The sequence below is a fragment of the Catharus ustulatus genome, chromosome 6, assembly GCF_009819885.2.
Source record: "Catharus ustulatus isolate bCatUst1 chromosome 6, bCatUst1.pri.v2, whole genome shotgun sequence".
Lineage (NCBI taxonomy): Eukaryota > Metazoa > Chordata > Aves > Passeriformes > Turdidae > Catharus > Catharus ustulatus.
The window spans coordinates 16,641,045-16,658,662 of NC_046226.1; the positions used below are offsets into that span (position 1 = coordinate 16,641,045).

Below are 17,618 nucleotides of genomic sequence, written 5' to 3' on the forward strand. Positions count from 1 at the left end.
TTTGATCTCATTAAATCTTTGATTTTTTCTGCTTGAATGTGGCCAGAGAAACAAGAGTACACAGACTACTGGTTCATTTTTTGATGGAAGCTCAAATCATTTGAAAAGGATTGAAGCCAAAAAGTTTATAGGAATTAACTCTGAACAACGATGATACAAAATTTTTGATTCTTTGAATAATATTCTCTAAATAAATGTCTAGAAGAGTAATAAAGTTCATTAACATACCTCACAAATTTTCTCTAAAGATGGAACAAAGAAGTCATCACATACTATGGCCAAAGCATAAAACATATAAAGAGCCTGTAAAGAAAACAAATTCAGGGGATACTTCAGATTTTTTCTGTACATGAAAAGAGGAAAAAAGGCAATGCTACCTTTGTTCAAACTAGCAGAAATATATAGCTTCAATTTTTATTCCATCACAAATAAAAATCTCCCTGTTGATAAATTTATGACATAAAACCAGATTTTTGAATGTAAGATCTCAAGAATGTTTATCAGACCCTAAAATATGGAAGGTACCACACTTTGACAGAACAGGATGCTACAACAGATTTCATGTAAGGAAAAGTAACAAGTAAAGCTAAAAAGTTGTGTAGTCATCTGTATTTTTAACTAGTTATCAGACCATTTAATTAAATAGAAAGTAAAACAAGGCTGATTAACAATATTGAGGGAATAACATACACCTGGACCCTGGCCATGGATCACTGCACCAAAACACTTAGGAATGATCCTGGTTCCCTGCACACATGCGATTCTCCCACTGTCTTATGCAGCTTTATGTCCTGTGCCCATGCAGTGGACTTAATCCTGCTGTTGTCCAAACACAACTCCATTATACTTTATTTTCCCTGAGCTGGGAATGAAGAACTAGAGCCTGCAGGCCTCACTTGCTTTGTTTTTAATACAATACAAAATAAAATTCCACATGATATTTTCTGTATTTCTTCAGGATTGGTTTGGGGTTTTTTAAACTATAATGGCATCCATTGCATAGAGGCACAAAAGAAGAGAGACTCAAGAAACTTCCACACCATGCTCAATGTCACCAACAAAGGAATCCCAAAGTCTGTCTATACAACATGAAATACAAGTCATGTGACCCATTCTGCCAGGATTTTATCTCCAAGAGGATGAATGAATAGGTATTGCAAATTCAGACTTGTATCATTTTCTTAAGTCATGAAGTCATATAATCATGAAGATTTTAGGTTGGAAAAGACCCTTAAGATCATCAAGTTCAACTGTTAATCCAACAATACCAAGTCCAACACCATACACGTCCCCAATGACCTTTTAAGAAATTGTACTCATATGAACTTATACGAAATACTCCAAGTATTAAAAATTTGTTGATATATACAGAACTCTACTTAGAAAGGTGACTATGATGATAAATATCTTATTAAAAATAAAAATAGAATAAGAAACATAAAAGGAAAAAAATGAAACACAGTAGAGAAAAACTTACAGCAATGATATGAAGTAGAATTCCTCCTTGCTGACGTTCTTTATTTGTAAATATATCTTCAGGAAACTCATTAATGGCTGAAAGAAAAACATACTTTTTAAAAAAATGTACAGCATGTATAAATGGAAGAATGAAAAAAGGAAGCATCTGTGGAAACATATGACCAAACATAAGTGCTTTCTGATGTATTACATTAACGCTTGCCACTTCAGAATTTCTTTAGTGCTCTGTAGTTTTGAGACACTGTGTAGTCACAGTTGACACTCTTACAGGAACAGTACAGGATAATTCACAAACTATTGGTCAAGATGCAGAATTCTGCAGTGCTTTAATCTATTTTACATATTTTATGAACATTTTAAGATGCCAATAGAAGCATATATGCATGTAACAGCCAAGTAGGTTCCTTATAGTAATACACTGCTATATATAGTGATATCTAGTATAATAAAATACCATTCCCTCCATGTAATATCATTCCCTCCACGAGAGTGGAGTACTCTTCTTGAATAAAACTGAAATACCATCAGCTTTACAAACTTTTTGTCAGTACATTTAAGTGAAGTTATTCCCTACCAGATGAAATAAAGTATGGTAAAAAGTTAGTAAACACACAAGGCAGGAGTTTTTTGAATAAATTCTGCCTATTAAAAATTAATATTATCTGAAGCGATCAGTAAGTAAAAAAGCATTAAGGAAATTTAGACCCAGATGTACAGCTGCTGGCATCTTACACAATTTGGTTGTTTTTACATCACTGGTTAAAATACCATGCCCACATGGATGTATTCAGGACACACACAGTACTTTCCACATTGGAACCCCCATGTTGTCCTCTGTCTCCTCCATTCAAGCTGTGGCTGTGAGAATACACATAGGACAGCAAAGAACAGAGCCCTGGCCTGAGCCTTGAGCAGGACCCTGCACCAGGCAGATCTTTTCACATATTTGGATGCAAAGGTGTGCAGCTCCCATCACAGGTGTTTGTGCCAGAACTACCACTCCCTTACTGCCACCATATGGCAGAAGGAATATATCCCTAACTTGGCAAACTGGATGTGTCACCTGGGAAGCTAGAACCTACCTGGTAATCTCATTCAGATGACTGTACAATATTTCACAGTACCATGTTAAAAAATGGTTAAGTTAGTATAAACCCAAGTTTTAAAAAGCATGAATAAAAATTACCATTTTTCTAATCTTTCTAAGGTGACTTTACTTGTCTGAAGTTAATACCAACTAGAAATCAGAAGTCCTGAGGACAACAAAGGTGTGAACCAGAAAATAAAAAAAGACTGTAGGCATCTAGTCACAAAACAAAAGCAAAGCAGTTTCATTGCAAACTGCCTTTCTTCATAAACAGCAATAACAATATATTCTGGTGATAACGACATTAGTAATAGATAACTGCTTGTAATAAATACCTGGTTGTCTCTCAGAGGTAATATTGCATGAATTAATATGAAGACAGCTTTTCTCAAATATAATGCTCCTCTCTACAAAGAACTCATGGTGTGCAGATTTTCTCACAACAAGACAATTCAAAATCCTCTTTAAAAATCAGGGAAATTAAACAAAGCTCTGGAGCTTGGTAGGCAAGATTTCTCCTTAATCAAATGGCCACCTATCGGTGAGTTCCAAGGTACAGTATGGAAATTCACTGTATAAACATTTGCTGATTTTATGGCTTTACTATCCAAATAATCATAGGTTTGGTCTAACGATCATCTATAAATTCTGCATACCTTATCTACATATACTGTTCTTTGTTCACTAGCTGTATCATGGCTTTAGTATTTTAAACTATTTGTTTTTCTTACCCTACTGCTGTGATAACCTGGTTTCTCAGGAAAAAGCTGTTTGAATTCCCCTGGGTCCTATTTTAGGCCTGGGCATTCAAAACCACTTAACTGAAGGGGGCAGTGGCATTCCCTCATCTGTCTAAGGTGACAGAGGGAATATGACATTATAAGAGTTTGAGAGAGCAGTCTGCCCTCGTGGTACAATCTGATGCATGCACAGCAAGGCACTGCTCTGCTTTATACAGAGATATTTTCTCATGTATGGGAGATGGAGTTATCTGTCTGCCTGAGTGGGAGCTACATCTCCTTGGTTTCTACTGAAAAGAGACAGAACAGATGGGAGAAGGAGATGAAATGAAGAGCAGTATATCTAATGGGGTTAACCTTTGCCAAAAAAAGGAGGGGAACATACACCCATCATCTTAAAACCAGATAGAAATACAGAAATATTTATCCTGCTGGTACTGTTGCAAACTCATGGGTCCTGCAGCTCATCCAGATCTCAGGGGGAAGAGAGGGCACCGAGAAAGCCAAGTCTATACTGAAATTACCATCATTTTGTAGCTTGTTCCCTCTCTCTAATCATTAAATGAGTGGGGAAACAAAAGCACCTTATCCAGTTACAACCTGAGGAGACAACAGCACCTTTTCCTCTGAGTCATGGACATTAAAAAAATCCTTGATTACGGTATGACAGAAAGGATGATTCACCTTTGATAAAGAGCTCTGGCTGAGCTGTCTGTGGCTAGAGCTATACAAGGCATGCAAAGAGCATGCCTCAGAACAGAACACAAGAGCAGCTGCACAGCATAAGCTGTGAGCCACATGGCTCTGGAGCAAAGAGCTGGCACGAAGCAGCTGGGGCAACCCCGGCATGTGGGTGACACCTGCCCTGCTAGGCTGTTAGCAGATTAATTCTGGGTACCGTGAGAGCATTGTTCCCACATGCCCTACCCATACTCTGACAGGCAGGCTGCCAATGAAGTTAAGTTTCAGAATCCCCTAAGCCTGACAACCACCTCAACAACCACGTGGATCTGTGGTTTTATAACCTGCCTTGACATGTGATTTCTTCACCTTATTAGCAGTTGATTTACTCACAACAAACATGCCAAGTCTTAACACCTGCTAAGCATTCAAGCCTGCTACAACTCTTCATATTTTTCCTCACAGGGAAAATGGATCTATAGATTTTTGAAGGCTATGTGCAATCAGCTCTGCCTTTGCAGGAAGGGAATAAGGCACATGATGTACACAAAAGCTCACTGCCCCTCTTAATGCCTGCATCTCACTCCTCTGTCCCTTCAGGACCCATCACAGCTACAGATTGCAGTGCCTACCCCTTCACCCTGGCACTCAGGGACTGCTGATCATCAGACTCACCCAGAACAGGTATGTAAGGGGATGAAGGACAGACAGAGGACAGAATTATATACTTCCCCTTGTATCCTTTCAACGATCATAGTCACAAGACAGCTTGAATATTTAAAGTTTGTGGGCATTTGTTTAAGAACTGTAAACAGCTTTAGGCACCTCTGCAATTAAGTGTATTTCTGCTTGTGTGCAATTCCCTTCTCATCCTCTCCACGCTTGGTGTTGTGTTCATACACACATAATGGTGCCTCAGTGACAGCGAACAAACTCATCACTGTGTGCAGAAGTGAGCGTCTCTGTACCTGTCAAGCAAATGCATGCATCATTACCTGGTGTCAGCAGCAAAATGTCAACAGTTTGTGTGACAGGAGTTGAACCTACAACAGACTTCAAGGTGCTGCAAACTACACTAATTTATAATTCTGTACTAATCTGCTACAAGATTTGATGGCAAGCCAGAAAATCATCACTCCTTCCAACACCTCTCTGAATGCAAGGGTTCTCTATCAGCTGATAAGTATGTCTTAGAACTATTACTGATTTTAAAACATTTGTGACTTTAGCCCATACTACTCTTCAAAATCAGTGCATTGGGAAGACTTTTACAGAAAAATGGTTAGCAACTTCGAAAGCATCTTCCCATATTGTCTTTACCATGAATGTCAAAAGGGCCAGTCCCCTGTCATGTTTCACCTATTACCTCAGGTGCTGAAGTGGTTCAGTCTCAGAAGGACAGTGGTGACCTCAGTACATGCAGGCAGTCTCAGGGAATGACATAATACACACAGCTGATCCCCTTGCACAACCTGTGCACTGCAAATATTGTGATTGTGTACTTCAAAAAAAGAATAGCACGCAGCTTTTGCTCATAGAAAAGTACTGACTTTAGTTATGTAATGTAGTATTAATACCAACAAAGTCAAACCCAAAGATCTTACTAGTTTACTGAAATGTAAAATGTGTCATATGAAAGTCCTCCTATTTAATAATACTTACTATATTATATGTAATGGATTTGAATAATCATTAAAAATCATAGATGTGCCATAGTACATTAAAGATTATTTTTTTTCACAAGCTACCAGACTCTTAACTCTAAATTGCCAGTGAAGAAAAACAGCACACTCAGCAAGTGCATTTAAACACGAAAGCTGATAACATATATATCTTAAAAGGACCAAAGAAGACATAAGGAAGAATTCACCAATCATGTTGGATGCCTACTGGAAAAAGTAGGAATTATCAAACTTTAAGCTTCCATTCCCATTAGACAGCTGTTTCCAGTTTTCTGCAGCAGTATGACTTGTGGATTTTCCCTCATGCTCAGTTCAGCTTTTGCTGGATACTAACCCTAGGCAGCAGTCTTACAGCAAATCAGGAATGGGTTATTCAAAGAAACACATGTTTATTTGAAAAATTCTGTAAGGATGCTCCTGTAGAGATAACTCTTTAGTAAACTTGTCTCATGGATTACACTACCTGAGCAACAATAAAGCAACAGTAACAATAATCCAAATGAAGCACAATGAAATAATTTGAAATGCCACCCAACTTCTTTGAGAAGAGTTTGTGCCTCCATGTAAAACTGAGATGCCGAAGATCAAGCTTTCTATCTGCAGGCAAAGTACCATCTGGCAGGAGGCACACCAAGCATCCTCCTCCACACCCCTCACCTCACAAACAGTAGAATGATGAACAAATTTTATCTCTCTGGTATATTAATTCTACTTGCATTGCTCAACCAAAAGAGGACTCCCAAGTGCTTTTCTATGTGCAATGCAAAAGTGGCAGCTTATGAAGCAAATAACTGACTCAACTCTCAACCATGAAATCCATTTAATATATGATTGTAAAAAATGGTATTATTTATGAAATAGCCTTGAAAATTCTCTTTCCATCAGTATGAAATTATAAAAATATCTATACAAAACTGGATTAACTACAATATTTAATACCTTATTAAATCCTAGTCTTACATTGACTTTTTTATAAAAAAAGTATTTTCACTCATTAAGTCAATGTCAAACAATGAAAAGACACATTAGGAATTATCTAGAAACCAAAAAATTAAAAGGCATGATTGAAATCCCAGTTCCTGGTCTAGGGACTCAGTGACGACACAAGAATACACAAGCACTGCAACACAAGGATGCATCCACATACCAGAGAGCAGAATTTCATGTATTAACCTTTGTGTTAATGGTTTTAATGTCATTAAAGTAACTCTAAAAGAGTCCAAAGGTTTGGAATTGTGTTTTGTTTGGTTTTTTCTCCCTTGCCTCCAGACCATACACAAAATTTCTGAATTCTTCTTGCATCTTCTCTTATTAGGACACTGGTTTTCCACAAAGCATGTGTGTATTCTTCAAAACACCTCCTATGGACACCAACCCTTTTATTTTACACACCAGATTCCTAAACCAGGGTACTAAAATAATTTTCACCTTCTCCCCTTTTTCACTTACTGACTCACACTGCCTCAGCTCTGTTTACACTGTTCTGAGCCAAGGCTGGCAAAGCAGTTCAAACACTGCCAGGGTCCAGCACTGGTGCAGCTTTTTCAGACATGACATGTCATTTCCAGGCTGGGGGGGAATAATTCTGGTTCTCAGGACTGAATAAACACAATGGAATAATGTGAATGGTTAAAATTGTACTACTTGTACAATTGACTGTTCTATGAATTAACTACAGACATCAGTTACCAGTAAATAATTGTGTCTTCTACATGGAATTTGCTTCTAGTTCCCATGCTGAGCTTTGTACATTTGACATTCCCTCTACACCTTTCTCTCATTTTTTGCTTCCTGAGAGTCTACAGTTTCTATGGTCTACAGCATCTTATTTCATTTGAAGGAGAGAGCTCTCTGGCTATGCTGGGTTTTCACTGTGTCCTTTTTAAATAAGGTAAGAAGTGATGTCCCTAGCAAGATCACCACCTTTTAGAAAAAGGATAATGACTGGATTAACAACCAATACTGTGACTCACATAAAAAGGACAGTTATTAAAAGGTCAGGCAACTTTTCATCCTACAGAAAAGAATCATTCCTTACTTTTTACACAGGCAAGCCTTCCAGCTGCAAACAAGCTGGAGAATCAAACATCACACTATGAGGTTTTGGTATCCTCAGTGCAAACCCAATGAGGTCTTGTTTAGAATCCCAGTCAGACTCAAAAATCTCTTCTAGGACTAAAGGATGTAAAGAATTTATGCTAATTGTTCAGCCTAATCACTTAAAAACCTCAGTTTATTCACCTCACAATAACACCAAGAAGGGGCTGCTTTGTCTGACATGTCAATAGCATCTTCAAGGGGATTTCACTGCAGGTCTACTCATAAACTGTATTGCCAGGGGGAAAATGCCAATCTGATTTCTGTAACAATGGGCTTTGAAATCAACCAGACAAGTCATAGCACTTCACTACAAAGATTACAAAAAGTGTAATGTAATTTTAAGACACTGTGAATTGGTGACCCCCTTTGAAACGACCCACTTCACTTGGCACAAAAGGACACTTTTACATACAGTGGGTGTTAACTCCCCAGGTTTTTTACTGAGTGTGCACTGGAGCTGCTTTTACATATACTGTTGTATTATGCCTAATGAATAGCTTGACAATCAGAGCTGATCACTATCTCTTCCTTGGTTCCCAAAATTACTCTGTCAGCAGGCAGGATACAAGGAACAGCCACCACAGAAGCTGCCCTTGGTATATTTCCCCACACTACAGAATTTCATAGCAGGAAGAAAATCTTCCTTGTGCTGCTTGAATATGCAAGCAAGAGGGATCACTAAAGTGAATTTGGTCCAAGGTAGAAATCACCTTTTCTGAATATCTGAAGTCCTTATTTGGCACAGGCATGCATTATTAGTCCATTCCAATATTATTCCATTGATGCCATGTGAACAACGGGATCAAAAATGCCTTTCAAAGAGTAAAAGCTGGCTACCATGGCAGAGCTAATAAGAAAGATGATTACATTTAAGAACAGATATAAATAAAGTGACAGGAGATAACCTCTTTCCTTATAAAATATCACTGATCCTGTTCCATGAACATCTCTGCCTGCAAAATGACTACGAAAGTACTTTCCTGTACAACCAAATTCCTTCCACCCGCCCTTCTTAAGTGAATAAAATTGGGTGATTACTACCTCCATACACATGTTGGAGACAGACCCTAAATGCCACAGAATATGAGGCTATTACCTGCCAGGTACACCCTCAGGAGAAGTGACAACCACATTCAAATGGCAAAATGACTGGCAAAATTGACTGGATCCAAGACAGACCACAGATAAAGTTTGAACTGCTGGTAGCCAGAAAAGCTACCATGTTACTTGAAAACTGAACAGATCACATGTAGAAAACACTGAGAAGAAATAATTAAGCAACCATAAGAGCTGCCACAGCAGCTATCATTCAGAACAGTAGTGCACTTTAAATGAAACTGTGCTATTGTGCCTTCAGTACAGTTAATGCATAATAATAAGCTTTTGAATCCCTTCTACTTCAGTAAAAGCTTCAGCATGGCTCATTTAAAAGCAGCTGTATTGGCACAAATGCATAGAAAAGGAAACAAAATGTAATACTTCAAATATACCACATCCAAGCAGGGATTTTAACCATCTAGGAAAATTGTAATATTCTTCAAGTCGAAATAGCACAAAACCTATACATGGCTAAGACTCTACCAGGCTAAGATTAAATTAAACAAATTGCTTTTCTGGAATCAAATGGGCATGAGATAGCAGAGCAATAGCAGACTTTAAATCAGGCCTACTAAGACCAGAGAAAGGCATACAATGAAGTCAGGTATGGGTATTGTTTAAACTTTTCTTACTTAGAAGCTTCTCCTTTTAGATACGGAAGGGAAATTATGGAAGGCAGTTGCAAAACAACCCAACTCAAACATCTGTTCCATCCCTGCCAATTTACGTTTGTTTCCAACAGTGAGTATTTCTGTACTTTGTCCAAAAAACTCCTTTAACCAAGAGGGAAGAGGTAAAATTCAAAGATGCTGCAATAAGGCAGGGGTCTTAAGGCCTCTTTGGTGACCTTACTGAGGCCAGAATATGCAAGAGAGTTCACTACAAGCAAGCCAACATTTTCATGGAACTCAGACATGCTACCCAGCCCTTAAAAAAAAATCAGGCTGTTGATGGCACAAGCTGTGATCTGCTGGTTAATTCTCCAAACTTTGCTTTTATCTTGGAAGGGACTTGAATTTTGAAAAACTATTGCAAGTTGCACCAGCCAAACTCTCAAAAAAACCCTCCAACAGTGTTAAAAACCTCTGGCTGAAGTCAGACTTTCAAGTCTGTATAATTTTTGGTTCCATGTACCCCTTGGTGCTTTGAAAGACTCATTTTCATATGTAAATCAGAAGCACAACAATTTTTCCATGTGAGCCACGCTTATGTGGTATAGCCAGGTTTACACTTTTTGAACACACTGGATTGCAGCATTACTTCTCAGCTCAGATGCTTTAGCTCAAAGTCACAAATACATGAACATTCCAACATACAGTTTCTGCTCAATAATAAAAAATGTCATGAACACATTTCTTATGCCACAGATGAAGAATCTACTTCACCTTTTCCACATAAGTAATCTCATCCAAGGCAGCTAAGATTCAACCCTCCAGCTCCTATGTCACAATTTGTTTACTGCATAAATAATTTTTCAAATGGCAGATTTGCACAGTCCTCCCCAAACAACATCCCTTGGAGCATTTTCTCATTAGTCTAGAAACTCAGTAAGAAGCTGTAAACAGTACTGCAGTGCTTCAAGAGCAATCTCTTCTAAGTTCTAGCCTCTACTACATACTTCAATATCCTCACATTTGATATGAAATCTGGTAAGTAAAAACCAGCTTCTTAGAGGATCTGGAGACTTCCACATATCAGCAGCCTATTAAGCAGCACTGGAGATTTGAGGGAGAGAAACTGATTTATCTCCTAAATGCAGAGTAATTACTCCAGAACAAAAGTGATCCTGATGTAGAATAGAGGCAAACAGCAGGAGAATCCACTGTTGGAAAGTAGTAAGATAAACATTACAAGAACTTCACAATCCAAAATTACAGTCCTCATGCTGTCTTCAATCACAGGGAATGCTATTCCATGGTTATCTGTAAGTAAACGTTGCAATGAAGCTCATACCAATTCACAGAAAGGAGAGACAGACTCTACTTAGAGCAAAACGGAATACAAGGCTAAAAGCTACCGAAGTGAAATGAGCAAAAGGAAGGAAGTAAGGGGAAAAAAGGTACATCAATTTAGCAATGTCACAGCCCAATCATAACAGATCTGTACAGGCTTTTTTTAGACCTTAGAAGTTAAGCATAGAAGAAAGTACAGTTAAACACAACACATGTCTCCCTTTAATCCAGCCAGCTCAGATACCATTAACAGAGGAACTACTGTCACACAAGCTTCAGCTCATATGGCACAAGCCCAGCTGGAAGCCTGAATATATAGGTCATAGCTGGAGCTCCTGCTTCACTGCTGCTGGTACTACAAATAGCTCCTTGAACTCAGGTATTTCTCTATTTCTGCAAAAATTCACAAGCTGCAAGTCAGGTGTGTTGCTTTGTAAAACCAGGCATCCCACTGTCACTATCCTGAGTGCACGTACTGCATTCATGTGCTTCTCATGCCAAAGCAGCCAGCGATAGTGCAAACAATTTAAACAGTGCTAGCAGATTTTAATTTCTTTCCAAACATCACTGCCTGACAAGCAAATGGATGAGTTCTCTCCAGCTTATTCTGCATTGGTTTACTACTCAGTCTGCATACAGACTATGAGGTACCATTCTGCAGAAAATCCCAAACCAACACATCAAAAAATATATTGGATGCTTGCAAATGGTTTAGCAGGCATTAAACTATATTGTCCAGTCACAAGAAACAAGAAAGGCACTTTTACCTGGACCATCAGAAAGGCACCATGGGAAACAATCACTGTCTCTAAATACCACTGAGGTAGCTACAAAAATAACAACAGGGAATTACAGAGCCTCAGAACATGGTAGGAAAAGAATCAGCATCTGAAAGCTAAGGAAGGCAGAAAAAAATCTGTTAAGTATATGCACTAAATTCTCAACAAGAGGAGCAATAGGAAAAGTCCATACTCTTCTAATCATACCAAACAGTAGCACATATTTAGGCCACATATTATAAAGCACTTTCTGAAACCATATATATGAAATTAAAAAACCTCTCAGAACACAATCCAAAATTTTCTTAAATGTCACACCAAGATGCTGCCCACAAAAATACACGTAGAAATTGCTCATTCAAAGGATGTTTTTGAGTCTTGTCTAGATGAGGCAAGACTCCTGTGTTACCCACATTACACTCTGCAGTGCCATTCAAGGAGCCTAAACATACTGCTGCAAAACATACAGATTGCTTTCACTTCTGCCCATATAGGAACAACACTGCACTGCTCTTCGGTCTTAAAATAAGCTTGTACCATCTTCATGTCATTACATCACATGGTTCAGAAACCAGTTTTGCTCTCTTAGTACTAGTTTAGATGAATTGATGAGGAAACCCCACTTCCTAACACGTATTAGAAATTCACAGAACATATATGTATATGTTCATATATATGTAACACATGTTCATATATATATACACACATATATATATAACATGCACAAATAAGGTGGTTCCTTGTATTCCTGCTGTGCACCAGAAAAAAGAGACAATCATAAAAAGAAATCTGACAGAATATGGCTGCAGAAGCAGAAGGTGACTGAAACAGTGGTCAGAAAATGAAGAAATGTGGACTAGAACAGTGAGTACTTAAAGACAGCACAGCCTCACCACAAACTTCATCTGCTTTCACCAGATGTAAGGCAAGCAGACCTTTAAACTGCTGATCTGGTCAATTATATCTCATCTGCCCAGAGAGCCAGACCTAGCATTCAAAACTTCCTTACATGTCCATTTTGGACTACTAAATCTATTGACTTAATAGTGTCATTGTACCTCCCTTCAATTGCCTGGCACAAATGTAGTTGTTGAAGACAGCAAGATGACTGACCTGTTTGTCTATTTCAGTTTACCTGGAGTCAAGGGTTTGCAAACACCAAAGGATGCTACCAGATGAGTACCACTTTTCTAGCCTACTGTTCTGTGAAAATGCTTCTTCTGGTACTTGAAAAACAACATACTGGTCATAAAATCTTGCACCCAGTCTGCAAAACAGTAAGGTCTGATAAACCAATCTTGCTTAATAATGGATTATGCCTTTTTAAATCCTTAACTTGAGCATGGCAGTGCTTTGATTCCAGCTAGCTAGTCTGTCAGAAAGCACTAGTTACTGCTTACCTCAGCACCTCTCATCAGCCACTAATACAATCACTGCAGTCATTCCATCCCTGTGTGAAGCCTTTGCATTATTTTCCAGTGCAGTTTTTCTCATTGATGTAAAACTAATTTGAGATAGATCATTCAAATTAATTTTGCAGTGAAGACACAAACTGAATGATAGAACATGATTTCCCCAACTGCATGGTGTGATTAATGCCACAGTTGGGAATGATATGTACCAGTTTGATTTCCAGCAGTTGTCCCATCCACTAGAAAAACTCTTCCGATTCTTACAGTGAAAGCATATATTGTGGTTTAACACAAGACTGGGCAGCTAACCAAGTAACAGCTTGTTTTTATCAATTTGGGTTTTTTTTCCCCTAAATTTAACAGTTGGAAGACTTTAAAACGTGTCTGCAGATAAATCAACAGCTTAAATGGTTCAGTGAGCAAAATAATTGTACGGATTTTTCTTGGTCAACATGGGGATTTTAACATATTTGCACTTTGCAGACATAAATTAGAGTAAAACTCATTTCAATTTAGGTTCCCTTTAACTCTCATTTCCTAACCACATTTTTGCTGAAAAGCTAATATTGAAATTACAAAGCATAGCTCCACAGAAGTTAATGGAGTTCTGCTGATTTACATCAGGTTGAGATTCCAGCCCACATATTTTGCTTTAATTACAAAGGTTCAGAGACATAAACAGTGCAAACATTGTAACTGCATGATGTTACTCTCAAGTTTGGGTTTGGAGCTACACAAAAGAATTCTGAAGTAGAAAAACTGTTTGGATTATGCATTTCAAAACAGAAAAAGTTTTTATGGTGACTTATAGCAACTACATGGCACATATCAAGGACCTAGATTCCATAACGGGCTGAGCACTCTGTCTGAGTAAGGTCATCAGAACAAATCCAGCCTACCAGTTACAGAAGTTTGTATTAATATTGCTCTCATTTCAATTAAACTTCTTTTTGGAGTCAGGCACCTATTTAACTACTCTGATAAAGTTCCTGTGATGATCTTATCTAAAAGAAAGCCACTAAGCAAAGGCATATTTGCCTTCACAGTTAATTTCACTTAAAACAGTTCCAGCTGTAACTAAAAAGTAAAACTATATTCTGCTAGACTACAGCACCATTTACACTGAGAAATAATTATATATTATGCCAAGGATATATTACATATATACCACTGGTAGGCAAAACAATTCTAAGTACTGAGAAACATATGTTGACAATTCAGCCATTATACTCAATGTATACTAAACTAAAGCTGAGCTAGCACACAAGCCATGATTATCAAAGCCATAATGTAAGGTTTTCTACACAACTGAGGGGGGAAAAGACTGAGACATTGTTGGATCCCAGAAACCTGCTTTTTTTGAGCTTTCTGTGCTTTCCAGCACTGACCACCTGGAGAACACAGCTTTTGACCTGAGACCTTGGAGAAGGGAGAAGGCTTCCAAAATTAAGTATTGGAGTTAAAGTCATGGGTGTGTAGTTAAAACAGAAGCGTGTGAATTCACACAGTGAAGGGTTTTAAATTTGAGGTTTTTATAATATAGTAATAGGTATGGGACAAGATGGAGGATTTTGGGTGCTGTCTCCTTTCGATGTTCTTCCTTCTTCATGGTTTCAGGCGGTAGTTCCTGATTGGACAGTTAGTGCTGCACTGTGGGTCACGGGAATTTGGTTATTGGGTTAAAAGTATAAATAATACAGGTGTTAATTCTCTATTGGACTGCTTAGCTTTAAGAGACCTTGCAGCTAGCTGGACGCACATCCATTTTGCTTGCTTCTGGCTGGTGGCTAGAAGTGCTGCTGAACTTTCTGTACTTTAGATGAGAATTAATGAACCAAGACCAAACATGAGAAAATTCATCTCTGTGTTTTTTAATCCTGGCTCTGAGTGAAGACAGAAGAAACTTCAGACAAAACACTAATTAAGTGGTGCAAAACACCACCCCGTTACAAGACATCAGTGTCAGATTGAGCTCCTTATTCCAACCTTCAACCCAGGCACTGTGGGCACTGTGCTCTGCTACCTGCATGGAGAAGCAGTGGCAGCCCCAGAATGCTCTGAATTACTCAGCCACTCTAACACAATGTGATGCCCCACCCAAGACAAATGTCTCCGACCCCTTAAGGAAGCAAGGATAACACCTGAGTGTTAGAGAATTCCGGCCATACCCAGTAACATACAGTGACAGCAGCCCAAACCAGACCTAGCCCCTTTTACTCAACGGATGCTGGGGCACTTTGGAAAACGATTGCCAGACTGAAATAAACTCCATTTGTGGAAGTATTTGAAACACAGGAGATCATCAGAGGACTCAGATGCAAGGGGTGTTTCACACTGGAAGAGGCCCGCCCTGGTTTTGGGGTGTGATACAGCACACTTAAGACTGGGCTGTGACTGGTAAAGATGTAATGAAATGACACATTCTGACACATGCAATAATAACTGTAGACCTTAACAAATACCATCAATGTTAGTAATGACAGAAAAGGTTGCAGCCAGGGAAGAGTGATGGGGTACTCTCCAAAGGGCTGCCCTGCCACCTCATCAAGCAGGAGGAAATTTGATTGAAGACCTGAGGAAGCCACAGCTTCCAGGGAAAGGATGGCACAGCTGTACCAGCAGGCTGAGGCACTGGAAGAAGCTGAGGAGCAGGTGGTAATTGCCTAAAATTAACATGTAAGGAGGGAACACTGTACCATGAGTAACTGACATGAACAATCAAAAGTAGAACCTTTCCCTAATAATAAATGCAGCCACATAAAGGCATAAGAACACTGAAGAACCTTCCAAATAAAGCACTGGTATAGGTATTGACAGCAGGAGTGCAGTAGGAAAACTAGATACAGGATACAACACAGTGTTAATGTTGACATTAAAAAAACAAACAAAACCAGTCTTTACAAAGTCACAATTCTCCACACATTTGATATGCAATCACACATTTATTTCCCCACCAAAAAACCCAAACAAAAACAACAAAAACCCAAAACAAAACAAACCAAAATGCCAAAAATCCCTAAAACCAAAACAAAACAAACCACACCCAAAAAAAAAAAGCAAAAAACCAACCCAACATCTCCCTTCCTCACACCCCTCCTCCCCCTCCAAAAAAAGAAAGAAACCCAAAAAACCACCCCACCAGCACAGCTCTGGGTTAAGGGATACAGGAGGAAAGTGTTTAGAGGAGATTCCAAAAGCCAGTTTACATGTATTTGGCTTAAATGTCAGCTATACTTTAAATAAGCCTTTAAGTACTACCATACTGGCATGCTAGAGACATGAAAGTGAGATTACAGGGTTAATTATATATTAACCAATAAATAATCTAAATAGTAGCTTAGTTTTGCACAGAACTTCTCACTATTCAAATCCAACAAAGTAGAGCTGCTAAACAGTATACACGAAAGTCATCCCATCATTATGGAATGTTCTCCTTGTTAAGAAAAACTGAAGCAATGGATTATCTTCACAGCATTCTTGAAGTTCATTATGCCAAATACACTATTTGTAAAACTTATGTACACGGTAACACAACAAAGCACCAAGGTTAATGTGATAAAACCAAAAAGAAAACATAGAGAACACTATAAGGGATTAAGAGATTATTGATAAAGTAACTGCTACAAGAGAAAAAGGTTTTAACAAAAAAAAAAAAAGAAAGCAGGTAAGAACCACAGAATATTCTAAACTGGAAGGGACCCACAAGGATCACCAAGTCCAACTCCGGGCCCTGCACAGGACCACACCCAAGAGTCACACCATGTGTCCAAAAGCATTGTCCAAACGCTGCCTGAACTCTGTCACTGGTGCTGTGACCCTTCCCTGGGGAGCCTGTTCCAGTGCCCAGCCACCCTCTGAGTGAAGATCCTTTCTGTAATATCCAACCTAAATTGCCCCTGACACACCTTCAGTCACTGTCACAAGAGAGCAGAGATCAGTGCCAGTCCTTCCTCTTTGCCCTCCAGGCTGAACAGACCAAGTGCTCTCAGTTGCCCTCATGCAGCTCCTCCTCCAGAGCCTTCACCTTCCTTGTGGCCTTCCTTGGACACTCTCCAACACTTCACTGTCTTTGTTACATCGTGGCACCCAAGAGCGCCCCAGCTCCCAGCAGAGCAGGACAATCCCTCCCCTGTCCCATGGCAATGCTGGACCTGACACCCCCAGGACAGGGCTGGCCCTCCTGACTCAAGTTCAACTTCCACCAACCCCCAGGTCCCTTTCCAAGTGCTTGCTCTCCAGCATCCCATTCCCCCATCTGTGTGTACATCCAGGGCTGCCAAAGAAATCAAAGACTTTTTCTGAAGACACAAAGAGCTAAGAAAGAGAAGACTGAAACAAGTGCAGAACACACAGAGGGAAGTACAGAAAACTAAATGAGGAGTGGGAAATTACACAAAACATGCACAGTAAGGAATAATTACTAAGAGGGAAAATGCCGTTTTTGACTAAACATTCAGTGATGTGCTAATGAGATACAAGGACATCCAGAAGAAAAGACTAAAGATCTGAGAACAGAAAAATGTGTGAGAATCAGGCACAGATACACACACTTGGAAATTAAATATCAAATAAGTGATGATTGAAACCAGCAGAGATGAAGATGTCATA

At 39.0% G+C, this 17,618-nt stretch overlaps 1 protein-coding gene across 1 annotated transcript in view; it reads right to left on the reverse strand.

The window, feature by feature from the left end:
* The window catches only part of LOC116997380 (ras and Rab interactor 3-like), a 157,926-nt gene that overhangs the window by 103,729 nt on the left and 36,579 nt on the right, over nucleotides 1-17,618 (reverse strand). The window contains exons 3-4 of the mRNA XM_033061961.1: nucleotides 1,478-1,554; nucleotides 229-303 (exon numbers count right to left, since the gene is read on the reverse strand). Of these exons, the coding sequence (XP_032917852.1) occupies nucleotides 229-303; nucleotides 1,478-1,554 (152 nt within the window). The remainder of the gene's footprint in view (nucleotides 1-228; nucleotides 304-1,477; nucleotides 1,555-17,618) is intronic.